At 45.0% G+C, this 27,600-nt stretch overlaps 1 protein-coding gene across 1 annotated transcript in view; it reads left to right on the top strand.

The window, feature by feature from the left end:
* ALDH4A1 (aldehyde dehydrogenase 4 family member A1) overlaps window positions 1-27,399 on the top strand; it is a 184,929-nt gene extending 157,530 nt beyond the window's left edge. Inside the window, exons 12-15 of the mRNA XM_078642520.1 lie at window positions 3,612-3,764; window positions 13,904-14,025; window positions 23,552-23,670; window positions 24,459-27,399. Coding sequence (XP_078498646.1) covers window positions 3,612-3,764; window positions 13,904-14,025; window positions 23,552-23,670; window positions 24,459-24,571 — 507 coding nt within the window. The 3' untranslated portion in view covers window positions 24,572-27,399. The remainder of the gene's footprint in view (window positions 1-3,611; window positions 3,765-13,903; window positions 14,026-23,551; window positions 23,671-24,458) is intronic.
* The last annotated feature ends 201 nt before the right edge of the window (window positions 27,400-27,600 follow it).

The following is a 27,600-nucleotide window of genomic DNA, read 5'->3' on the forward strand; positions in this document are numbered from 1 at the left end:
TACATTGGAAAAAAACTTCTACATATCAGCTTCACGGTGCTCTGTGGGACTTGTATGGGGTAGATGTGCGAGGGGGCAGGGAGGAAACAGGAGAACACAGCCACCATTTTAGTAAAAGGCCTAACAAGCTCCACTGGTGCCCAGTTCGACCATATACAGCCCAATAAGATAACATTTGGCATGGGGCAAAAGCTGTAGAACATCTGTTGCCTTGTACTAAGGAGCTGTAAATATAATTTTGCCAGCTCTTGGTCACAGAAGATGCTGGCAAATTTTTGGTGTTTTTTGTATCTCATTTTCAACCGCTGCTTTTACTTGCCTCTAAATAAAAGTCTAATTTTCTTAGAAATTAGAGCACGTATGCCATTCAGTGCCATTCACTGTTATTTACTGTGTTACACTGTATCTGAGTCTCTAACCCATACCACTTCCAGGAGTAAAGCTTGGCTTTTCCCCATCTCTGCCTAGGGAGAGTCCAGTGCCTAAAGGCAGTAAACTGGTTACCCTATTGAAGTGCAGCAGTACTTGTGGCCCTGACCGTGATAAGACACTAAGCATACAAGACTCAGTAATAACTGACTAGCCTCAGAGATTATAAAAAGACACCCCCCTTTGCATGACACACTAGATGTTAGTCACACAGAGCTCCATATCGCATGGCAGCGTGAGTTGTGTCAGCGCAAGCATGTATCCTACTGCATAAGGTGTGTGAGTCCACACACAGCTGTAGCACCACATGCATTCACCAGATGACTATACACAGAGGCCATGGTAGCACTCTATTACTAGTTGTGACTTTGCAGAATGATTTACAAAAGAGGTCTAGGATTTAATACCGCACTTAATTGTATTTCGGGAAATTATTAACAGCATATGGTGCAAAGATCAAAGGAAACAAGGCCCCATAGTTTCCTAAAATGTGAAAGAATTTCCATATCAAACTTTTACAATAATAATTTGATCAGCACACATTAAAGATAAAGAATCAGTTCCACTAAATTAAGTTTTTACAAATTTCTTTATTCTTTGAATTTAATTCTCTTTTCTTTGCAAGTAGCCAACACGTTTCGTCCTGTTTAAGGACTTCTTCAGGGCTCATCAAATGTTCGTTCTATTGCATGAGTGATCCCTCCTCTCAGATTGGGCAGACCTTGCATCACTCCTGTGTTCCTACAGTATTGGAATCCTTGTTCAAAGTCGTGCTTGTCACTCTATATTCTTTTAAGATTTTTCGGAATAAATGGCAGCCCCAGTGGCTGTACCTCTTTATAAGAGGTTCCCAGTAGTGTAGATATTATAGGTAAAATCCCCTTGGACGGTGTATAGTCAATATTGAAAATGGCGGTGTCTAATGTTGAAAGAGAGAGGAATGCTCGGAATACATTCCAAAGTCATGGTTCTATATTGACCATACACCATCCAAGGGGATTTAACCTATAATATCTACACTACTGGGAACCTCTAAAAAAGATGTACAGCTACTGGGGTTGCCATTTATTCAGAAAAATCTTAAAAGAATATAGAGTGACAAGCACAACTTTGAACAAGGATTCAATACCGTAGGGACACAGGAGTATTGCAAGGTCTGCCCAATCTGAGAGGAGGGATCACTCATGCAATAGAATGAACATTTGATGAGCCCTGAAGAAGTCCTTAAACAGGACGAAACGCGTTGGCTACCTGCGAAGAAAAGAGAATTAAATTCAAATAATAAAGGAATGTGTAACAGCTTCATTTGGTGGAACTGATTCTTTATCTTTAGTTGTGACTTTGCTCAAAGGCTCCCTGACACGTGGCCCAACAAGTTTAACAATACGAGCTGGGCTTTCAGCAGCAAGTCTTCAACAGAGCTGAGCGTATGCACAGTGATTTCTTACCACATTATATTGCCAAATCTTAGGAAGACATACAATCCCACTCTGTGGCTTCATTTCATGGAGTAAATGCACTGTTTTCATATGTGAGGATACATGCAGGGATTTGTAACCCAAATGGGATAAACCAGTGTGTGACTGTACTTAGGGCTCTGCTACTGCTTGGCGTTACTGATGGATGGAAGTACTCAGAGGCCCAGCGCAGTGACTTCCTCAGGTGTTTGAGAGCAAACTTAGGCCCTATCCTTAAGGAAAACACTAGAGGTGAGGCTATATACAGGGTTCCCTTGTAAGAGTGTCATAGCACAACAGGTTCAGTGCTATGGAGGGCCAGGAGTGTGACTAGCACACATTACCCAAATATCGCTATTACTGCCCATCAGGATATATGGGGCCCAGTTTCCTAAGTTGACTACATGGAGATTTAGCGCTGACATCACAGCATGAGCACATTTTATCCCTGCAGAAGTAACATCAGCTATTATGAGAGTACACTCTGAGCTCCAGTACAGGAATTCATCTCCAGCAGTAAGAGTACAGTCAGGCCTGGCTCGTTGCAAGGACATAGGTTGTGAGAGTGCACACTGTTTCAGTGACATTTTCAGCAGCCTGAGTACTTGCTTGGCTTTTCCATCGTATGTTGTCACCAAGTGTGAGAGTGCACATCCCTTCTGTTGGACGGTCATCTTTGTGCATAACTGCACATAATGGTCTCACCTTCTCTCATAGTGTTCAGAGAGGGACACCTGTTGTGATAGACTACACAGGTCTTCTAGTCGCAATTCTATGTCCGGGTGTGCGCACACGCTAGGCTATCCCACCTCATGAAATCACTGAGTGTTAGACTGCACATAGACCTCTCCTCTTTCAGTGACATTTCAACCTGCGAGAGTACACACTGGTCTACTCGTCTAATGGACTAGACATTACCAGTTGTTACTACCAGTTGAGCTACCCCACCACACAACTTCACTTGATGTGAGTAAACTGTTCAGAGTCCTTGCAACTTAGCCAGGTGTGAGAGTACACTCTGGATACCCTTGTATCCACCAGTAGTGAGTCGGACGCCCATAGAGCAGTGACATAGTCACTTGTGAAGGCATACGGTTTACCCGTTGACATTCAGGCATCACCAGAACTAAGAATAAACAAACAGTTATCCCTGTCAAGGTGGTGGGGGTTCATTTAAGAATAGAGGTAACCATATGTGGGTGCTAAGAGACATAAAAAAATTGGTGAATGTACACAGAGCTTCCCTGTTGTAGTGTGTAAGAGTGAATGCAAGGCTCCCATGCTGCAGTGACCTCTCCAAATGGTAAAGCACAGACTGTGCTCCCCACTACATATGTTACCAGGTGTGTGAATAAAGATGGGCTGTGAATAAAGATGTCACAACGTGACATCTTTCATGAGTTAGTTGGAAAGTATTTGCCCTATGAGTTCACCATTTTCGAAGAAAGCCAGTGCTTCCCTGTTGCAGCGCATTAAGTCCGGCCAAAATCTCCGTTCAGAATGAAAATCATAATACCATGTTTGCCTGCTGGAGGTAGAGAGTGCAGTGATATTTAAGAAGAAGGCACGGGGAAGAACGTTAAGGGATTGCTTAGCATCTTCAGATTTTCTGCCTGATTGGACTGAATGTTTAATGAGATGGTTGATATTACAAGTCTGTGGCAAGTATTGCAAAATAGAAGTGTACCCCAATTCTCACCGACTTTTTTCTTTTTGCTTCTTTAGTCCTTCATGCGCATTAAGAAGTGGATCAAACATGCAGAATCATCGCCTAATCTAAGTATCCTGGCGGGAGGCAAGTGTGATGACAGCGTTGGCTACTTCGTTGAACCTACCATAATTGAAAGCAAAGACCCAAAGGAGGCCATCATGAAGGAGGTGAGATTCTATGCTGCTGTTTTGCCAGTTAACTATCCTGCTCTCTGCCTTTCCTGGTCAGTGGCGCCTTCACTCTTCTGTGGCCCTTGTCTCACCTTGTGGCCCCTGACTGTCTTTCTCAGTGGCTCCGTGACAATCTTACTCTCTGACTTCTATTTGTCCAGTAAGTGTTCCCATGATTCTCCTTTCCTGGGTCCCCTTGATTATCTTACCTTGAGCTTCCTGAAACTCGCTTTTTATCTGTGGCTCACTGACTGTCCTGCTTTTAGGGCCCGAAACTGCCTTATGGGTACTCCAACCTCTTGACATCCAGTAGAACTGGCACAGGAGGTTCTTTCTCATCTGTTTTTTTATGGAGATTAATACAAAGGATATGCAGAATTATTACTCACTAGACGTTCCCTGAATGAAAGGACTATACTGTATGTATTGTAAAAGACAGTAATTTGAAAACAGACTCCACAGGGCATAGTTTGTGGAACCATTATAGAGGCTTTAGGATTCATTTTCAAGTCTAATGTGCCCTCACTGTATTGCGTCATTCAGTTGTCACTGTAGAGTCACCTGCTTTATTTCCACTGTTCACATTGGTTAATGGACCTGATTTATAATTCGGTGTGAGCTGAAAATTCCTTCAGTTTTTCAGAGGAGCTGCAAGACACGGAATAGAAAACATCTGCTTAGTTTCCTCTGCCATGATATCCCTATAATCGGGGAAATTTAGCAGGTGTATTACCCTCTGTATTTAGCATTTCATCTGGAAATTGGAGGATTTTCAGTTAGCACCGAAATCCCAATCAGTCCCACAATGTCGGTCCACGGGTGTCATTCTCAGTTTCACATCAAGAAGAACAAAAATGTGTTATGATCGAAGGCCGCTGTCTTGATTGATTGACCATTCGGAAGGTGAACGAGTAATGATGCTATTTGTCTGACACATCCAAACGTTGTTTGGCTAATGTGCTCCTGCCTTGAGGTAACTTTTGAGAATAAAGAGATACAGTGGAGGACGACAGTGAGATGGCAAACACACACAGTCCCATCCAGAAGATCAGGTGAAACCCGGGAAACATTGGAAGATCCATGAGTTAAGCATGATAGATAACCCCATGAGTTAAGCATGATAGATAACCTCCATCCATCACCCAGTTTTGAGATAGAAGTAGGATTGAGTGCAGAGAACAAAAGTTTCAAAAATAGCACCAACAGTAGACTTAATCGGCTGGTCAAATGGACAAGCTTCATCCTGAAGGTTGTGGTGATGGGCATGGCAATCCAGCTCACGCTAGGAGATCTATAGGATGATAAGAAATCAGTTTGTGAACAGCACGAGTGGCAGCTTAAAGAGTGATGAGAACCTTGTTCTCCTTTGTACAGAGACCGGTTCACTGAGATCTTCTGTGTGGAGAAAAAGACAGAAAAAGAGGGATGTTGCGAAGGGCGAAACTTCATAAATGAAAGGGAATAAAAGGGAAGTAAATGAAGCTGGCTTAATGGAATTTCATGTGGCCGCCTTGAAGCGAGGACATAGGGACATTGAGTCCCTTGGGGATGAGCCATGAATGTGTAGAGCTCTAGCCAAAAAGCCTTTTTTATCTTGCTGGGCAGAAAGAGAGCCAGTAGTGTAAGCCTAACATAGGTGTCTTTGCAGACAGTTAAGGCACTGTCATTTTGGTGAGGTTGGACACCTGAACATGTAGAGCCTTGGGAATTAGTTGTAGATTCCTGAATTTTACCTATTACTTGATCCTGAACAGCATCCGTTTTTGGACACGTGATAGGCAGTTGATGACCTTCCGCCAGCCTTCAGGCTCATGGTATTCACTGATGCGTTTTTGGGTATTGTCGTTTTACTTCTGGTAGCCCAGATTGTACTGTTTATGGCAGTTCACATGAGCTCCCACATAGATGTTATGAATGTTGTTGTTCAGGCTGAATGTTGGTAGAGATATTGAGGTAAGAACCCAGTTTAATCCGAGGAGTCATTTTGGATAAGAATGATGTCAACAGTTTGAAGTACATTACATGAAATACAAAGATCACTGACTACTGGCAGAGAAGCACTTTATTCTGCTTTGCTAGAGGCCACAGAGAAAGATTCTTTCCTTATGATTATTAGCATTCATTTTTCACTCTCCAAGGTTTGAACTGTGATTTAGGTAATTGAAGAATGTATTCTGTTTTATGTGGCTGGAGAGTTGTTCCATTCCACTTTTTTCAAGTATGTTCGGTTACATTATGTTATGTGTATTTGTAAAGTGCAGTATCGCCCGCAAGGATATCCTGGTGCTGAACAGGTGTCTGTGCCTAACACTGCCTATTAAAAGTTGGTTAATCGAAAAGCCAGGCCCTCAGCTTCTTGTGAAATTCAAGAAGAGAGGCGGAGGCTCTGATGTTGAGTGGGAGGTCGATGTAAGGGAATGCTTGTTCTCCTGATCTACCTCTGTCTATGCGTAGGATGAGTGTGAGTAGTTGGCTGGGCTGGGAACAAACGTGCCTTGTGGTTGGCCAGACAGTTACATTTTAGCCAAGTTGCTCTAAGGGCATGTTTGAGTTGCTGGACGTTCCAGTATACAAAGGAGAGGAGAGGAGTTGGCCTAACGGCCAGGGCGCTCGACCTCGGACCTGGGGATCTGGGTTCGAGTCTCGGTAACGACGCCAAAACCTCCTGTGATTCTGGGCAAATCACTTAATCTCCCCGTCCCTAAAATGAATGTGTGTCCGTCCTCATGTAACGTAACTGGTGCTATGTAAAGCGCTCTGATACCTGATTCGGTTCGGGTCTAGTTCGCGCTATATAAAACTCTGCAAAAGACAAGCATTTGCAATGCAATAGGTCTCGCACGTAAGGGTGTTTGAGCTATTGGCATTGTAAATGACAATGCCTTTTATTTATGTGTTATTTTTGAAACAGAAAAATAAAAGGCATTGTTATTTACATTGCCAATAGCTAAAACTCTTGCAAATGCGAGACCTTTTGCTATTTGAAAAAATAGTGCTCGGCGGCTGTAAATAAAGCCTACCGATTAACAACACAAGTAACAGGGAGTGCCGCCATGGGAGGTTACAAAATGAGACAAAGTGGTACTAACGAGGGACTACTAAGATAATTGAACAATGAACAGCTGCAGTTTACATTGGTACAGCGCTGGCTACTTAAGTTCCACTGAGTGACTGCTGAGTAAACTGCACAGTTTTTATTTAGAAATAAAAGCTGCGTCACTGTGGTATCTTCTGCCCAGAGAGTCTGGCTCCAGTCCACACTGGTCATCATCGTTTCGACTTACAACTCTAAATATCAACTAGTCGGTTCGGTGACTTACTGGTACAGTATTTAAATCTATTAATAGTAGTACTATCGCCCTCAAATCTCTCCACCCAGTACAAGTAACACTGTACGGGCATTGGTTGCTACTCTTTAGTAACAGTTTATCACCCACATGTAGAAATAAGCAACAGAAAGGTGACCAGTCAAGCTTTGCAAAGGGCCTTCCACTGCTCAGCAACACGTCCCGCTGCATTTTTTGACCCGTTTGAGCTAGAAACATTTTTCTTTGTTAAAACTGTACATTATGCAGCAGATGATGGATTGAGTGGCAAATGCGGCAAATCAATAATTATGCAACAATTTCAGTTGCCAAACCCCCAGCTACTGTACATCAAAATGCCCCAGCGATCAGCCAAACCCCCAGCTACTGTACATCAAAATGCCCCAGCGTTATTCCACTGTAGTACAACCTAACCCATTCACCTGCGGGCATCATTTCAGGTTCAACCTCACAAGAAATAATTTGTTTCTTGTTTTTCTTTTAAGGTAGAGACACTCTGACACCAAAGCCTATAGGTGAGGGGGGCAACAAACAACATCCCGTTGAAAAACCAGTTGCTACATGCAGAGGGACATATGTTGTTCAATTACTGGGCTTTCACTTATCCAATGCATTCTGGGATTTGTAGTATTAGTGGTATAGATGGTTCTGCGGCCCCTCACCTGGCTTTAGAAAAGACAGTATTGATTTCTGCAAACCCCACCCTGAAAAAATAGCCTCTGGTGAAACAGTGGTTCTGAAGTAGCTTTTCACACAAGCTCGGGAAAGAGAAGCCAGGACAGAGGGGCGACACGGAGTTACTAAAGGAAAACACTACTATGAAAAAAGCAGATGGGTGGTCACGACATGTGGGCGCCTGCCAAGTGACAACACGTCAGGTGTGGAGAAGAGTCTGCTGTTGGTATCCCCTGCCCCCACCCAAGTATGTGCACGAGGAGGCAGACGGGGACGTGGGCGTGAAACAGGAGCCGCATTCATTATCCTGTAACCAACACTGACTGAAGGCATCCGTGGTGGGAGCGCTGTACACCGCACCCCACCCTACCAAAGGAATCCATCATCATTAAAAAAAAAAAAAAAAAAAAAAAATCAGCTTTATTCAGGTGACCTCTCACCCTTTCAAAATGCAGACACATTTCAGAAGAAAACACAGATTTCACATTTTGTAAACAAAACTCCTCGCCTCGCCCCCACACTTCATATGAGCTACATATAAAAACAGCGAACGTGAACAATATCTGACATCAGGGAGGCCAGATAAATACTCGTTGCACTGAAACAACATATTCATATACACCTCCACGCTGCCATACAAGTACGACACCGCGCTCTGTGTCTTTCTAATTTTTTTAACTTTAACATTGAGCGCATTGTCTTTGAAGTGGGCGCATTGCTCAGTGTTAAAGTAAAAAAATCAAATAAACAGTGCACGGTGTCCCAGAAGTGGAAAGTGCAATATAACGTAATAAATAAACTGAGCAATGTGTCCTTAAAGCGGGTGCTGCGCTCCGGATAGAAATACAATAAAATAGCATCCGCCATTGTGCCTATAAACAAAATAGTGCTGACCTCCTAGAACAAGCAAACAAATCCCCCCGGCCCTCACTTACCTACCTCCGGCCACAGAAACGCTGGAACACGCTGTGACGCACACCGCAAGTCGGCCTGGAGCGCGCCTCGGAAGAGACGCGGGAGGACAGGAGCGTGACGCGCGTGAACGTGCACGTTGACGTTCCCGGACCTGAGTCGGCTCGTGCACAGGTCTGGAGCTGCTCGCTCACTGCTCTGACTCCCTTGGCAGGGAGCAAGGCGGCTATAAGTCTCGTTGGCGACAGGGCTTCGCCCTGCAACGCCAGCGAGACCTAAAAAGGAGATATTGAAAAAAATCTGATGAAGAGCATGAGGTGGATATGATACGGTTTAAGAATTTTAACATGACATTTTGTTTGATGTGGCTTTGGATTTTAACATGTTGATGGTACTGTATACTACAGCCCACTAGCCTGACAAGAGCTAAAGTTCTTTGCTTTTGTGGATTTTAAAGTGGGGAGTCCTGAAAGGCACCCTGTCACTATTGACAAAAGCATTAGAAAAAATACAGATCAGCTGCAAGCAATTTCCAGTTACTCCTTGGCCTGGAATTAGGGGCCAAAAGGCCCCCTGGACTGTGGAGGGGGAGACAGCGTTTACAATGCTGTCAGTACCACGCGCGCTTGTAACAACGTGGACGTTACATCATCCACGTTGTTACCATGCATGGTATTACATCGCAAGTCGTTTCTACGACTTGCGCTAGATGGTGGCAACACCAGGGAATGTGTTGGATTTTGAGTCAAACAGATTCCCTGCTGTTGGGCTAACTGGAGTAGGAATAGTAATTTATATTATTCCTAAGTCCAGCGTACCATATAGTGCAAATCGTAGAAATGACTTGCGTTGTAATGCAATGCGTGGTAACAACGCAGACGATGTAATGTCCACATTGTTACCTACCTAGATGTAATATGTGGCGTTGTAACATCACATATGCCTGTGAAGGAGAGTACACCTTAGATGTACCCCTAACCAGTACCACCTGATAGTCCCTATTGAATGTCATTAATAAATTCCTGAGCAGCTCCTGTCAACTTGCAGAGTGTTTGGTCCAATTAAGTAACCCATAAAAAGATATGAAAAACGAGACTGGGCAGCACAGCGTTTTTCAAGCCATCTTAGTCTCTAAACCTCTCATGCGACAAATATTTATGGGCAGGGTCAGATCCTTTTAAAAAAGCAGAGAAACGGAAGGCACCAAAATATTGTCAGCTGCCTACCTTAAATACTTTTATGTGCGATATGTAATTTGATATGGAAGAAGCAGGATGTGAGATGCTTCCTCAAAAGTCCAGCACACTCGTAGAACTTAAACATGGATGATGGCAGCCAGGGAACAAGACACACCACATCTACTAGCGTCCCTAGATGATGCAGAGAAAGCATTTGAGGCTGTGCACTGGCCCTTTCTTGAGGCCCCTCTGACCAAGTTTAGACTAGGACCAAAATGTAGGAAATGGGTGGCATTGCTATACAGTTCCCCCAGGGCGACGGTACGAGTAAACGGACAAATTTCCCGAGATTTCCCCATTGCACGGGGGACAAGGCAAGTATGCCCCCTATCCCCACTACTATATGCCCAGACAGTGGAGATACTGGCCTGCCATATCCGACAGTGTTCGGAGACACACGGATTTAGGGTGACACCGGGAGACACCGTAGAAGAAAATTTTCCCTATACGCAGATGATATTCTTTTATTCATCAAAGGCCCAGACACCATGATTCCTTCACTCCTCCGGACAGTAGACACATATGGACATCATGCGGGATATAAGATTAATTGGCACAAATTACAGATATATAGCCCATGCTCAATGATAGAGTGGATGCCGCTTCCAAGAGATTTATAGGTAGCTACCACGGAGTTCACGTATCTGGGCATCTTTCTTACCACTGAGAGCAACTTATGTCGCCACCGTAACATTAAAAGAATACTGACTAAATTCAAAGAGGATACCCAGAGATGGAAGAACTTGCCGCTCACGATAATGAGCAGGGCGGCAATGTTCAAAATGATAACTCTACCATTATTCCCCTATGCTCTACAGAACACCTACCACCCCCTCCCATGCATGATATTTTGAGAAATAGATACTGAATTGCTCTTGTTTCTGTGACTGGTGAAACACCCATGGATTGCACTGCGAACACTGCAGCGCAATCAATATAATGGAGGAGGACTGGCTTTACCAGATGTGGAAGCTTAATATAGGGCTGAGCATCTAACTCCCATTAATGATTGGATACATGCACCAGGCGATCACCCGACATATAGGCTGGAGCAAGAAACAATGTAAAGTGCCAGCATTTGTAAAGCGCACAGCTACCTCCAACGGAAGTGTCCCGGCGCTGTCCGTATACCGCTTAGGAACCCTTCCTGGCTTTTTCCCTGTGAAATGTCCACTCCTGGGCATCACCAAGGTGAAGCCAGGCATCCCAGTGCTGTTGGGGCCGATGTGGAGATTAAGCAAGCTATTGCCCAGAGTTGCAGAGTGGGACCCATGATTAGAATAGGCACCGAGGCGAGAATTATCAGGTCCGAGGAAATTGAGCCCAAGACCCGCCGAGGCGGGTATTAAACCGTGGTCCCGGACCAGACCTCTGCATCAGGGTCTGCCGCTCTAACCATTTGAGCCACACTTCTCCACAATGACCCCACTCACATTCCTGCTCTATTTATCTCTACCGGGGGAAGGGAAGCAGGGGGCATCCAAAACACTGGGATGCGCCCACAATCTTACAAAGGCAACACCAATATGGCAAGGAAATTGGCTAAAGGAGATGGATAAACTAAAGGGTTTCAGGAAATGGGACAACATAGTGATCTCAACGCTAGGGGATATCATAGATAAAGGTACCCTTAAAACTTTGTCTGCCTTTTGCAGCGAATACACACTTCAAGCATCCCAATTCCTCAAATGTGCCCAATTAAGACACACATGGCTAATGGGGGGCTTAGATGGGGCGAACCTACCGGAGTACACATCACTAGTGGGAAGGCTACTACAAAACCAACTCACATTGAAGGCCGTCTCAGTCACATATAAAATCGTCAATAATAACATGCCGGACAATCTAGGCAAACTTGGGGACACATAGGAAGAAGATTTAGGGGTCATGGAGAATGTGCACCCCAGGGAGGTAGCCATTAAGATACAACTTCGCCTTATCCAATATAAAATCCTCCACAGAGCCTACTATGACCGGGTCAGACTAAACAGGATTGGAAGGGCTGAAAACCCAAACAGCCTTGGGTGCGGACAGGACCGGGGAATTTACTACCACACAATATGGGGCTGCACAACCATACAGATCTACTGGAAAGAGATTGTAGGAGAACGAAATAAAGTAATATAGGCAACTATCCCAATGGTCCCAAATTTATATTGCTAGGGATTCCTAGCAATGTGAACATTGACAGACCGCAGCTGATACTCATGTGCACTGGGAATGGTGCTAGCGAAAAGGGACACAGCTAGGCACTGGGGTACCCTGATACCACCGACACTACACGAATGGAAGGCATGAATGGACATATATATGACAGCGGAAAGGTTTACATATAAGGAGTGAGGTTGCCCAAGAAAGTTCCACACGATATGGGATAGATGGAGGAAATATTATGGGCTCGACATGTTGGACAATGACTCACAGACGACATAAACTAGGGGACAGGATAGATATGTCCGGACTGTAGATACAGAGATGATCCGATATCCCAAAACAATGATACAACACTGGGAAAAGGAACTCGGAGGCATGGGACATGGTGAGATGGCATTGCAGATATGCTGTACAGAAGACGTATTAAGCTTGTATACAATCCTAAAGGAACACAGGGAGTTAGGAGGGACCGCCTATGACTAAGTGCGATGACAGTTATGTTACAGATTGTTTGTTTTTGCTATTCCACTGATGGAGCTCAAATCAATAGAAAAAAAATCTATTAAAAAAAATAGTCCAGAACACTCCATCAACATTTTGCAAAGGTTTTATTGGTATCACCTTGTATTTTTAATGAACCCAATGTCTCAGCTACCCCAAGTTTTAACATAATAGGATTCGTTCTGATTGGGCTCTAACCTAAATCAGATGCAAACTGAAGTGTGCACCTGAATCAAGATTACTACACAATCACAAATTGAAGAACCTATGGGTTTTTGCACACACAATTGTTAGTAGATAAATCCTAAAGCAAATGTAGAGAACAAATAGTGCACATTTAGAGATTGCACAACTGGGAATAGGGGAAACCGTGTAGTTAAAGGGTAATCGCCATTGCAAAGATCGGAACCTAAGAATGATGTGCACATTGTGTATCCAGTAATTGCCAAACAATTTACCTGGTGCACATTTTTCAATCAGGATTGCAATTCACTCATAATGAGGTTCTAACTTCGTATAACTTGCAATGTATTAAATTGATTGACTTTGCCACCACCAGACAAGCCCATCACTTGCTTTTGTTAGACCCACTGAGCCCCAGTGGCATAATGCAAAATGATGGGGCCGCCCTGCAGAATGTGATTAGGGGCTCATAAATCTCATAGATATTAATTGGTCTTGAGCTTAATGGGACCCCCTGAAGAGTTGGTGGCCACCTGGATAGTTGGAGGAACCTCGGCACCACAGGGGATGCAGGGACGTATGTTACACTCCTGCCCAGCCTCACTTGAAAATGTCATTTAATCTGCTTCTCTTGTCGTTTAGATCTGGGCACAGAGCTGATGCCATTTTAGCTTGAGTAGAATTCAAGGCGCCTATTTTCATAATCTCTTTCATTTAAGCTACAAAGCTCTACCGCACCGTATATGCTACGCAAAGATGTTTCCAAAATGTGTTTTTATGGAATGTAGTGGTCCAGCTGAGGTTTGAGAGTGGTCAGTCTTTTCTGTTCGTCTGTTTCTGTACTGCCATCCCTGCCCCAGCCATTATGTCATTTTGCTGGCATTGGCTTATCGGGTATATTTCCCTACATCCCTGCAAGCCAGTCTGTTGCAAGACTGGTGCTATACTAGTCATTGGGAGTGCGGTTTGTGTCCAATAAAACTGAATGAATTTCTGGTATATCTTTGAATAAAATAAAATAGTATAGTTACATTGTTCATCCTAAATGTATATTTCACAGCTTCTGCTACTCTCGCCGGTGCAGTCAAAACTCTGAAACTGAGCATCGGCCCTAAACAATTCTCAACAAGTGTGTTTCACTCTGCAGGAAATCTTTGGACCAGTCTTGGCAGTGTATGTCTATCCGGAAGGCAAGTACAAGGAGGTGCTGGAGCTGATAGACACAACGTCTCCATATGGCCTCACCGGGGCAGTCTTCGCTCAGGACAAGTAGGTGTCCAAAAGTTCAAGTTGAAGTGAAAAGGTGCCCTTAAAAGTTATCCCTCTGAGCAAATTGATTCACTTTTGTTATTGACTTCACCATACCTTGTGGGGAGGTATTCCTTGTGATCCTGGATTACTGAGCAGGATCCTTTGTGGGTACTGTTGTTTTTTTGTGTGTATCCAGGACCCAAATACTATTGCACTTCATTTGGATAAACAAGATGCTCTTAATAGGCAGTGGTAATGAAAGCGAACAGACAATGCTTGCTGTAGGGGCTGGTAGAGGTTTCAAACTCAGACCAGCACCACAGTAAATAACGCAATAAATTCAATGACTATTCAGGGTTATACCTTCATAGAAAAAATTAGTTTTATTGACCGGTAAATAAAAAATGCATTTAACTGTATGATGGAGAGCGAAAAGCAAAAGATGCAAGCATTTCTGGATCTGAGATTCAAGCCCACTTGTCTTTATACTGTTTATTTGGCAGGTTCTCGATGTTCTGTAACATTGAACTATGTCCACTGGTATTCGATAGCCCTAGTTTTTCTAAAGCACTGCCCCTGTGGTCATTGCTATCCATGGGAGCTGCGCTCAGGTTGATTCTGGGAACTTTGGGACTCTACTGGCAGACAATGTAGTAAAAACTGAAGAGTCTCAGTAAGTATGACAGACATGCCAGAGAAAAGCATATAATGTTGCAACCGTGCCATAATATGTTTAGTCCTCTGATGCCAGGGTCTCTGGTTTCGCCACTAGACAAATTCAGTTGGCTCACATCACGTCCCAGGAACTCAATTTTCAGTTTAAAAATAGCAAAGACTCTGCTTTTAAAAATCTCACATTGACAGTGGTTCCAGCCATGTAGAATTAGTGGCAGAGTTTATTGTGCCACAAATCTCAGTGAAAAAGTCATGACGACCTAAATCTGTTAACTGATGTCAAGCTGAGGCACAGTTCTTCACAGTTTTAACAGACCATCTGGTTGCTAGATTTTGCAGTGAAGTAGTACTGCACCAGCACCCACTATGACATCCTCTGAGGTATGTATTGTTATTCGCCTGTATCTCGAAAAAGGCTGGTCATAGTCAAGATTATCTGGTGGCATAGGAACCTCCCGAGTCCTATGGCCTCCAATAGACCTCAAGGCTTCACCAGTTACAACTGGGAACTGAACATTGGGGCTAGGCACACAACTTTACACAGTGTTCGCTTCAGAACCATAAAGGTTTGTGATTGGTCAAATAGATAGATGACAACCATGGTCTTTTATCTGCTACGGTTTTCAGGTTCCCGAATCAGCCTGCGTCACAGGATCAGTCTGCGTGTCCTGATAGACTAGGGAAAGGCTTTCCACATTTTGCTCTCTCTAGGGCAGTGCGGATCATGATGAATACATTCGTTTTTGTTTACTATGACCTGTTTTGAAGCAGTGTTTTGAATGATTTTGACCTATAATTGATTTTCTCCATTGGGTCTCCATTCTCTTTATTCCGAGTTAACTTAATCAACTTCAAAATGGGGGCACTGTAGTATGCAGGTCATTCATCATGTTCACAGTGCAGCTCAAAGTCCATCAGAAAGAATCACCCACTTTGTCATCCTGTTCTCCTCATTATTGCCATAGACCTCAAAAGCACCATACACACAGCTACACACATTGTCCAGAGCAATAACACCTGTTTCAGAATAGGACCTCAGACGTTCTCCACATGTGCATTAAGAGGCACTGACATGAAACTTCAGAGATGGTACCCACTCGAGTACCATCTGACGAGAAGGCAGCATTGACTTGATATTCAAGATGACAGGCTACGTCCCAGCCATTTAAATTGGAGGACTTTGATTCATTAGATTAAGAGACACTGAAGGTCATGATGCATGTGGGTCACACAGGACAGATTTGTTGATCCAAACAGAGCGTAGGTGGATTACAGGTCACTGTTGCCATTTGAAGAAGAAAATGTGCCTGTGTAGTCCCCACCATGTACTGAAATGTTTGTGTTCACATGCTTACTGCATAGAGCTTCCTTTGGCAAAAGAGGTACAGCAGAATGGTTTCTCAGTAGGCACTTTAGACTTTGTAGAGCAAGTTGAGTTGATCTTTCTCACTCCACAAGTCATTATCATCAAAAAACTTTATTGCGGCTATTTCAGCCATAAAAGCACATATAATTTTTACAATACAATAAAATATGATCGAAGTGTTGTAGCACCACTCTATCCATACACACCGCTGCTCAGAGTAAGTTATAGTAACTTCATGAGGTGAATGTCACCCACCGCTATTTTGTTGCAACTGTACTCGATCGGTTTCAGCAGTTGCTCTTAAAAAATTCTTTAAAAGTTCTCAATGAGCTCAGCATATTGAATCCACAGTGTAATGATGCTCCACATCGATTTCTCTGTGCTCACTGACTTGCACTGCAAAGGGCACCACACAGCTGAGTCATCTCTCAACTTCACATGATTCTCTCGCCTCTTCTCCCTTGTATTTTTCCTGCAAGACCACCCAGCCACATGTCCGGGCGTAGACCCTGTGTCCATCCTGCCCCAGAAAGCTGGAACCTATTGGAGGTGCCAAGGCTGCTGCCCCCCTGCCCCCCTAAACCCCAATTACTCTGGTGAATTTACTGTTGGGAATCCTTAGAGGTGTATTAAATTATCCCATATACTACCAGAATATCAAGCTCGAAACAGCGTTCTTCAAAAAATGTCATAGCAAGAATATCGATATCATGAATATTTTAAAAATATGTATATATAGAATAAAATAGATTCATAATACTATACTCCATATGTGTGTATCTATGTTGGCAATATTTATTATGTATGTAAAGTTGGGAGTTAAGAAAAGTAAATCTTTATTTACCTATATGTTTACCTTCACCATATTTTGTTGCCGTTATTTTTGCTATGAAATTTTAGTAGCTCAAAATTTTTGTGGTTGATATTCTGGCAGACAATCCTATTGACAATAGTGACTTTCCTGTAATATTCCTATTCAACAAAGTCACAAAAGTTACTCATGATTGTTGTGGAAAGAATTCTTTATCAATCCATGGAGCTTTTGGGATCAAGTTGGTGACCAGAATTTTCATCAAGTAACCCTTTTACTTTCCATGAATTGGTGAATGGAAGTACTTCAAATCTACTAAACCAAGATGACTGACCACCTTGCCTTCAACATGCTCTCATATTCTTAACCGCTCTGACCTTCACGAGTCATGCTTGACATTCTAATATGGTTCCTTCTCAGATGAACACATTCCTAGAAGTCAGCATAGACATGGACAAAGTCCTAGACTGCTGCCTGGTATTTTAACTGTTCCCTTTATAGTTTCGAGGCTATCCTGTTAATCTTAAATAGGGGTTTCTAATAGATATTAGCATTGAAGGCTTCCTATGTATAAATGTTACAAGAATGCCTGGATGACAAGTGGATGCAGGTAAGTAGAAAGAGTGGATAACAGGATCGTACAAAGCCACAGAGCCTCCTCAATGAACAAAACCACAGAGTAATCTTACTGGCAAAGACATCTGGTCAGTAAGTAAATATAAATGCATCTCAGACAGGATATCGTGGATGCTTCAAGGACTTGTAAATACTACAATAGTGGATGCTTCCTGAAACAAAGTCTTGCATCAACCAAATGAAATAAATTGCATTGAGATTAGTTCTTCAATATTTGTCAAGGTAGGCTACATCAACACAGTGTTGATTCAGACAGACAACATCTTGATACTGCCCTACATTAAAGGGAGTGGCCACTCTCAATATTTAAACCCATATAAAGATATGATATTGTGCTACTTCCTTTGAAAGTGCCTTTCATTTTAGCTGTCATTTCAGCTCCTAGAGTAACGTACTTGTAAGCATTATATGTTGATGCCTCTTTCTCATGGGTTAAAGAGAAAACATAGTTTTAGTTCATATCTGTCCAATTTCCATCTCTGATTTTTAAATCATTTAGTCTGTTCCTTTGCAGCCTTTCTACAGCCTCATTTACTTACTTATTGTATTTACACTTGATAGATGCCTGGAGATTGGTGTCTTGTTGTCTGGCGCCTGATGTTTTTAATTGCATCATAATTCTTTGTTAGCTTTCACCAGTTGTGTTAGAAAGCTGTGTTGGAAGCGAGATTGTGTGTGTCAATTGTATCATGCATCCAGTATTACTCCCAGTCGACCAATAAATCATTGTCTCTAAATGTGAGCGTATGGAAGGAAGGATGCAGCTGCTGCTGCACTTGTTAGGAGCATCTTCCTATCTGAAATCCATCAAGCAACAGCAGCGGTCTCTGAAAACACATTTTGAAAGTAAAAGTACTATCTGATGGAGACTACTAGCCGCAGAGTCCTTAACGTTGAATTATCCCCAGGCGTGAGACTGGATCCGGAAATTTTTTCTTTGCCACAGCATCTCTCTGCGCGCCGTGGGTCGGTACTACGTGACTCCGCCCTGACGTCGCTCGCGGACGTGACGCCAGCAAGGTCACATAAGCCCCACCCCGGCGCGCCAACATCAGTTTTTTCTCTTTTCCGGGTGCACCGCGGATCCGGATTGTGTCCTGGCCTGTTTTCAGGCCTCCTTTTCATGCTTTGCTTCGAGGAACAGTGTGCGAATGCCTTCGGGCTTCAAGACGTGTACTGATTGTACACATCAGATGTCGGCGACAGACCCTCACCCTATATGTATGTGGTGTTTGGGCAGGCACCATGACTCTACGGACTGCGAAGCTTGTCAGCACCTCAAACCAAAGTCCCGGCGGGAGCGCCGGGTGAAATTGCTATCAGTCTGCTGGTCCAGGTCGGTTTCGTCCCCACTTCCGTCCCCTGCCTCGGAGGCCAGGAACCGCTGATTCAGTCTGCGGCATCGCCCTACGCCATGGCCCCAAGGGCGTCGCTCGCCAGCTGGTAGGTCCTGTAGCTTGTCTCCGAGGTCTTGTCCTTGTTCGGAGGAGAGCGCGGGGTCCCCTTGGGACGTCGCCCAAATGACAGCCTATGCTGCTGCTCTGAAGGCTTCTCTGGCCCCTCCTCCATCTCCTGAGACGTCCGCAGATCCCTTGCCTCGCGCGGGGCCTTCCGCGGAGTCGCCGGCGGCTTCGGCCCCGGCGCCAAGGTTTCGACTTCAGGTTGTAGGAGGGTGGTGTCGTTGAGGGGTAGTCCTTTGGGGCTGCACTCTCCGACCCGTGGCATCCCTGCCTCGCCGCAAATCCCTTCGGGGCTCCCTGTGGCATCGCAGGAGATCGCCAGAACTCAGGGCTTGTCCCCGAGTTCCCCTTAGCCCTCTGAGCAGGCGGCGGCCTCACCAGATGCCGAGCTGGAGCCGTTTTGGTGCCGAAGGCTTTCCTCCCCGGCCCTGGTGGTGCCGTGGGTGGAGGCCAGGGCCTGGGGTGCTTTCCCGAGTCCCTCTCGGTCCTCTACGCGGGCGGCTGCCCCGAGTGAGGTCGAGTCTGCACCTTTTCGGTGCCGTCGCTTAGCCGAACTGGCTCCGACCCGCCCCATTCTTCTAGGGAGCACTTGGTGGAGGAGGTCTTCTCGGCGCCGCCGATGCCCACTCCGGCGCCGGTCGGCGTTGAGCCGGCGCCTGTGGCAGACTCCACGGCGCCGTGCCGGCGTCGGGTCCTTAATTCGTCTCCTGAGGCTTCTTCCTTGCCGGAGGTTTGTCATCTGTTGGTCTCTTCCTCTCCGGAGGCGGGACGCCGCATTGTTGCCTTTTCACCGGCGTCTTCCAGGGAGGGCTCTTCGCCGTCCCCGCGGCCTAAATCCTCGGACCCTCTTTTCCACAGTTCGCAGTTGGTTCTTCCACCGGCTTCCCCGCGTTCCCCAGGGGCCCCTCAGGTTCCCCACTCATCCATGGATCCCCTCCATTCCGGGGCTGGCTACTTCCCCGTATAGCTGGACTTGGGGACGGACGGCTCCGTTTGCAGCCGCCCCCCATGGAAGAATTGCTTTCTCCCCTGCAGCGCCCTACGAAGGCCTGTATTGCCTTTGTTCCGGCTATTTCCATGGCCGCTGGCATTTTGCGGATGTCACCCCATTCCCTACTGATAACCTCTTGGAAGTCCTCCACAAGGGCTCTGGTGGACGGGAGCTGTTCCTTCCTTTTGAAGCGTCGCTCCACAATACTCTTCTGGGAGCTTGGGGGCGTCCTGCCATGGGTGATCCGGTGCCTCAGCCGCTCCTGCATCGCTACCGTCCTGCTCCGCACGACCCAGTTTGCCTTTCCTTCCACCCTTCTACTCCAGGCTCTCTTCTGCGGACTGCCTTTCAGTCCCTGCCTGTGGTGTTGTTTCCTCAGTCTCGGGAGGCCCGGTGGTTGGATTCATGGGGGCGTAACATCTTCGCTTCATCCAGTTCTGCCTTGCGGGCGCTCAACACTCTGTGTGTTTTGGCTAGGGCTATTTCCAGCCTGTGGGATTCTGTGGAGTCCCTTCTTTCTCAGGTCTCCCATGAGCTGATCTACGGCACCATGTTTTGGGTGGTTGGGAGTTGGCCGCGTTTATTCTCCGTGTGGCCTTGGATGTTGCCGATGCTCCCGGCCTTGCTATGGCCATTTCTGTGGCTCTCTGTCACCATGCTTGGCTGCAGGATGCTGTTTTCCCTGAGAATATTAGGGAGCATCTGGTTGAACTACCCTTTGATGGGGTCCTTTTATTTAACACCCATTCGGACTCAGTCATTCAGCATCTCCTTACGGGGCTCCGTCCTCCTCCCCCTCTGTAGACTGGCTTGTTGATCCTCCGGGGCTTGATGGGAGGTGTTATCCTACCTGCTCCTGGACTCTGGTATTTTGAGTGGCCCGTTTGTATGTTTTGTGTGGTTTGATGTGCCGTCGGGATCCCTTGGTTGGCCCCTCGCTTCTGTTGGCTGCTGGTTCAGCCCTTTTGGCAAGTGTATATTTTTTGGCTGATTGCTAAGCCATCTGTGGTTCCTGCCGCAGGTCTTACGTTCTTGTCCTCTGATGTGGGATTTTTCTCTAAGAGTGGTTCCCATGTTTTCTTTGGGACGTGTCATACCCTACGTAGGGTACTTGTAGCTATTGTATAGCTCTGTCCAACGCTGGCAGGGTGTGGACTCCCCTTGTGGGATGCCTTTCCTGGTGTCGCTGTATACCGCTGATGTGGTTCTTTGTTCTTTGTCGGGGTGTGGTTGGGGCTGCTCCAGGGTCTGTCATTTCAGTATCCCCTGCATCGCTGGACCAGCTTTGGCATGCTGTTTGCGGTGTTGTGCCGTGGTGTTTCCGCTCTTTTTTGTCTGGCATTTTGGCCTGGTCCTCTGTCTGGCGTTCCGGGGGGGGGGGGGGGGGGGGGGGGGGGATTTCCTGGTATTTTCCTAGGTTCTGGTGGACGGCTTTGTCCGTCCTACGTATTTCTCCTCCTCTACTCTTCTGGCTGGTTCCACTTCTTTTGTGGGTCGGTTTACGTCCAGAACGCTCTCCCTTTAGGGGTTGTTCTGGATTTCCCTGGTCTTTGCCTTCGTCTTGTGCTTGGCTTGGTCTGGGCGCTCGGCTCCATAGTACTTGCCAGCTGCTGGATGCTCACGCCCTTTCTGGTCCACGGCCGGGGCCTTGGGGTGGGCCCTTGTGCTCCTGCCTCTTGGTCTGCTGGAGCCTTTTTTCTCACGCCTGCCTTTCTTGACAGTGGAGCCGTTCCTGCCTTGTCTGCTGACTTGGGGCTGTGGTCCATTCAACTGTCCCTTCCAATGTGTGTGTGTGTGTGTTTTCCTGTGAAGGGCTTACCTCCACCTTTACCTCTTCTCCTTGGAGTTTTGGGATGATTCTTTTCTTCCTCTGTACTCCTCTGCCGTTGTCTGACCCTCCGGGGCTTTCTGGTGGATGTTCCTGGTACCTTGGCTGGGCTTGGGGGTGTCCTGGCCTCCCTCGCCTCGCCCTTGCTTCCTTCTGCTTGGTGGGGAGCTGAGCCGCCCTTCTTTTCCCCATTGCACGTCCCCTGCTGGGGCCACAGATTCCTTCACGACCCGCCCTTCCTCCCTGTTCAGCGAGGGCCTCCAGCTTGGTCTTCTGCACTCGCCTGCCTCCAGGTGGTTTTGTCTTCTGCGAGTGCCTTCTTTCACTTCCTCCCTAGTGTAATGCTTTGTTTTGTTTGTTTGTTTGATTCACCTCTTCCTTTCTGATGATTGCATGAGTACTTCTGTGTCCCTGATCCCTGATCTTCCAGTGTGGGGCCTTCTCGTGTCCTTCTTCCTTTTCATTGTTTTAACTTTCCGACTCCTCTGCAGTCCTCGGAGTTGGGGTCTCTTCGCTGTGCCTCGTCCCTTAGCTCCTCATAGGAGATGCCCTCTCCTTGCTGGTGTTGCCTTGAGGTAAATTGTTGTTACACTTCTGTTCTGACCTTGTTGTCCTTCACTGTTTCTGGTCTCTGGTTGGAGGCCTCTTCGTCTGCTGTGACATTTTTCACATGCTTTCTGCTCCCAGGGAGGCGGTCGTATTTGCTTGCAGGGTTGCTTCCCTGTAACTGTGCTCTGCTCTTTCCTTCTGTGTCTTTTGGTGCCATAGTGTCTGGCACTCCTCTGGATGGTGCTGTTCCTCACCATTCGTTTCCTTACTTTTCTGTTTGACTGTTTTTTTCGCAGACTGTTCCCATATTCTCACAGTTTTTGTTTGTGGTGGCTCTGCGTTGTGGTGCGGAAAAGTTCTCAGAAGAAAACTGATTTCTGCACGCCAGGGTGGGGCTTGTGGCCTTGCTGACGTCACGCCTGTTGATGAAGTCAGGGCGGAGTCACGTGGTACCGCCCCTCGGCGAGCAGAGATGCTGTGGCAAAGAAAAAAATTCCGGATCCAGTCTCACGCCTGTGGATAATTCTACGTTAAGGAATCTGCGGCTAGAATCGTCTCTACCAGATACATCATTACCGAAGGTAAGTAACTCGTACATCACTGCTCAATTTAGGCCACTACTCACTTCTGAGAAACATTATCCTTGATATTTCGCACATGGTTATCTTTCACTGATTAACAAGCGACCAAGCCAATCTTAATGTACCAAGAAAATAAATGAGCTGTGCTCAAGAAGTAGCCCAATAGAGCGTGAGGATGGTGATAAGCCTAGTGTGCTTTTAGTTTACTATCAACATCATCATCATCATGGAAAAAACATGTGCCTCACTCCCAGCAGATGCTTTACAAAATGATAAAGAACTATTCCGCCACTATATAAAGTGAGAAGGCAAAGTATGGAAATCTATGAAATACACCAAGCTGCAACATCACTGTTACAGGTGAGCAATTTCTTAATGTAAACAATATAATTCTACTAATAAGACAATGTTATTACTGTGCAGTATAATATATTAAAAACATATAAAAAGTGCCCAAAAATCTGAAGTATCAAGTTTCTTCTTATACTGAGCAGGGGAGACCTGCTTTGGGTGCTCATTTCAATGTGATATTGTTTTGTGTTTTAGGTATAGTGTGTTAATATTGACTTTGTTATGAATTGTCTTCTTTACCCAGAGTGGCAATGTTGTTGCCCATGTGCTGTAACCTTTGATGTTTTTATTCACAGAAATGTTGTGAGTGAAGCAACTCGAGCTCTGCGAAATGCTGCTGGAAATTTCTATATAAATGATAAATCAACAGGTGCTGTTGTGGCTCAGCAACCATTTGGGGGTGCCCGGGCCTCAGGTAAGTAGTGCCTGCATGCGCTTATTTCTTTCTTTGAGGTGATAAAGGGTGATTGATCAGAAGTGATACATTCTAGAGGATCCCTCTACAGAATCCTTATGTTGGCAGCAGGTGTTTTAAATTGACTGTGTGGTAAATAGATATGCCAGGTAGAAGCCTCTAGTTGATGTGCCCCTCAAGCAATGAAAAGAAGTGTCCAAGGCAACTTTATTTAGAGGTAACACCCTTAGTTCTGAGAGTTTGTAACCTAATCCACAAAATCAAGCACACTTCTGGTGTTTGCAAAATTGTATGCTCATTTTATGAATTCCTCAAGTAATTTCAAAGCTAAAATGATATAATGAGGCCTAACTGATGATTAATTACCATATTTCCATCAATTCATATATTCAGTAACAAAGATATAAGTTGTTCTCTGTACCTGAAATGTATTCATAGCCACAGTACATTTAGTATGTGGAGTATTGGTTGGCCGTTTGTCTTTCTGGGGGCTGGGGCAGGACACCAAAAATGTGTGTCTGTCAACTCCCCAAAAGATGGAGTTTAGAACATTGAATATCTGGGGGGAGCTCTTCCCAAAAGGCTGACATCCACACAAAAGTTGCAATCCCCATTGTGCTCATTGATAACATTGTTGCTATATCACTTTATTCATAGATTCTTCTGTATGTTAGCCCAAGCTGCCTTTATTTTGCAAGCTTGACCCTAGTTGGTAGAAACGTTGTTTCATCTGTTCTCTCACTTCTGACTTCCTTCCACTAACCATTGATTCTCATGTTCTTCCTCAGGAACTAACGATAAACCAGGAGGTCCCCATTATGTCCTACGCTGGACCTCCCCCCAAGTGATCAAAGAAACCCACGTGCCCCTGGGCAGCTGGAAGTACCCCTACATGGAATGAGCCGTGGCACGCGGGGCTGCAAGAAGAGGGCTCACTGCAGCCGCCTCTTGCCCTGGATTTTACGACCACCTGTTACAAAGCTATAGTATTCAAGGGACAGCTGGAAATTTTACAATATTTTTACTACAGAAGATTAATATAAATATTTTAAATAGAAAACATTTTATCAAACAGGCCGCGTGAATGTTCACAGCGGCCCGAGGTGTGGGATGCCCAGCGTTTCGCTACAGTTTAATTTTTCATTCTGCTGAGAATCTGTTACTGATTAGTGGTCATCTTCTTTCAGAAGGTCATTGTTTTAAGGTGCAAACCGGATCTTACAGTCCCAGTGATGGGAATGTTACATTGTGGATCACATGTAGACAACATGTTGTGATGTTACAGGTGAAGCGCCTGACAAAGACGTACTGCTGATCTTTAATATAGTGGAAGGATGCTATTTGAGAGCTCTGCCCTGGAGTCTGAGATGTGCCTGGCATGTAATTGATAATCAAACTGCTCCATAAATGCATAGACCACGTTTAGCGCCCATCGTGTGATGGAGCCGTTTAGCACTACCTTGCTTTTTTGTTACCAGGAAAAGGAGATGTGCAAAATGTGCATTTTACTGGTGTAATACTTGGATGCAATTCCAAATTTGCAGTTTTTTATTTTTTATTTGAACTAACACCTTTTCCAAAATTCTGCCATTTTGCATTAAAATAACATTGAAAAAACAATGTCCGGCCCTTTTCTGCAAAATAAGTGAAACTATGCATTTCATCTATTTTACAGAAAAGAAATGTATTAGAAAAAATTCAATTGGAGATTTTTTTTCTCTAGCAAAACTTTTTTCGTACATTTTCTCTTGCAGCTGTTTAAAAAAGAGCGCCGCAAATTATATGAAACTAGGTGAATTTTGCCTGGAATTGCCAAAGCGAAGGGTCTCATTTTACAACAGCCCTTACCCATCATGACAGTGAATGGCCTCTTTGCTCAAAGTGTCAGGAGTCTAATCAAAAGGAGTAGTTTTCTTCAAGATAAGGCAGGGGTGCTGACTGTGAGAATCAGAATGAAATGATACACTGATTCACACTGTGAGCATCCTTGGGTATCTTTTGTAAGAGAATGCTCCTGGCGCCAAACCTTAGGTCCTTGGTTAGCTTGCAGGGGCGCGGCACGAATATTATTTCTGAGATCTCCTTGCACATTTCACAAACCAACTCTTCCCCGTGGTTTAGGGGTATTTTTAACTAAATTTACACTTTTTCACCTACAACAAAAATGCAAGATGTAAGGGGCCTTCTCTCACTCTGGCTTGCAGAACTACAGAAATTTCGGTTTAGTTGGCACAGTTTTAATTTCTGAAGATTGTGAGGCTGTTTTGAAAATGCCACACCTTTCTCACCGTCCCTAGCACTACTCTCTACTTACCTCATTTTTATTTGCCGTATTCTGCAAATTGCACATAGTTTTCCATTTCTTGCTCAGAGATCACCTGTGGCGCCTGTTTCTGTGTAAAGCTGTTGTTTTATTTGTTCGAACTAACTTTTGCTTGCAGATCCTGACTTCCAGTGTCGCTATAATCACAAGGATACTGGTTTTACCGTGCTTCCTTATATCCTTGTACTGTCTACTTAGCCTACAGTGCCCCCCTGTGGCCAACCAGCAGATACCGACTAGAATATCAACTTGATATGATCTGTGCATCAAATATTTTACCGAGGTCTGGAACAGCTTTCTGTTACCAATAAGCACTTATACCTTAGGAGGAAGGCAAGGACAACACATAATTTATTGTTTTTAAAACAAATATTTAATTTACAGATTTTAAGCTTTCACCTTTCTTCCTTTTCTGATGAAGATCTTGAAAACCGAAACTGCACCGGTCACCCTTCAAAGAAGTGGTGCTTTGGCGTGGCATAGAGGTTGCAAAAATGCATGTTCTTCTTCGAAAAAGTAGCTCTTCTACGTCAGTGAACTTGTACCAGCACTCTTTTGACCGGAAAGCACTTATCTGTCATATAGATAGAAAATTCATACATGCATTGCACTTACTGTTCAGAGATAATTGTGTTATTCGCCTTAAAGTTATTTTTACCCGCCATAACTATTACTCATTTAATACACCTTAACTGTATAAAAATATGTTTCTAGTAAGAACATTATTGGTCAATAAAGGGCCCGAGAAGCCTGTAAGGATTTCACAAGACGCTGATTCCTGTAAAAGGCCAGTGGGACTGAGGCAGGAGCACGTGACTGACATTCAGACAGAGTGGAGTCTGACGTGCTACTGATTCGGTCTCAGTTCCAGAGGCCTTTCAGAATCAAGCTTAAAACATTACTGGCACTTCCTCCAAACAACTGACTGCTTCTTCCTCACTGGCCTTTGAGAAGTAACAACTGAGCAGGAAATCCACCAGATTACTCGTTAGGACAGACCTTTTCGGAGATCACCTATGATAGGTTCGAAGAGAAGCAGTGCCACCCATGGGTTACACTGTATTTTTCCATCCTCCTTTCTCAGTATGTGGTCTTCATATGCAGGAGCATGGACTGAAGTCTACACATTTGTGTTACGGTGAGAAATTGGCCCAGATGTTGCAAAAGCAGGAATTAATGCGGCGTTCAAGCACTTCTGAATCCAAAAGCACTTCAGCCCACAACCGGCTTCTCTATTGTTAGGTCAAAAAAGGCCACTCTCAAGACGGATTACTGGTTGCAGATGTTACAAGCGGTCATGGATCTGGGGAACTATGTGCCGTTCGTCATGTTACAATGTTTCTTGTTGCTGCTCTGATGAATGTCAAATATGTTACATCTGCTGGAAATAAATGACTACACAAGCAGTGGTGTTTCTTTGTGTCCTTCATATGTTGTTTCCTTGCTGGGTTGCCCCCCGCCCCCAACTTGTGCACTAAGGATGGTATCTCTTTCAAACTAATGTATGACGTTACAACGAATTCCTTTGCAACGCATGCCTTTACCACGAAAGCGTTACAACGGAATTCGTTTTCCACGCATAACCTTTACCTCGAATACTTGCATGG

Source organism: Lissotriton helveticus, chromosome 5_1 (genome assembly GCF_964261635.1).
Source record: "Lissotriton helveticus chromosome 5_1, aLisHel1.1, whole genome shotgun sequence".
NCBI classification, from domain to species: Eukaryota; Metazoa; Chordata; class Amphibia; order Caudata; family Salamandridae; genus Lissotriton; species Lissotriton helveticus.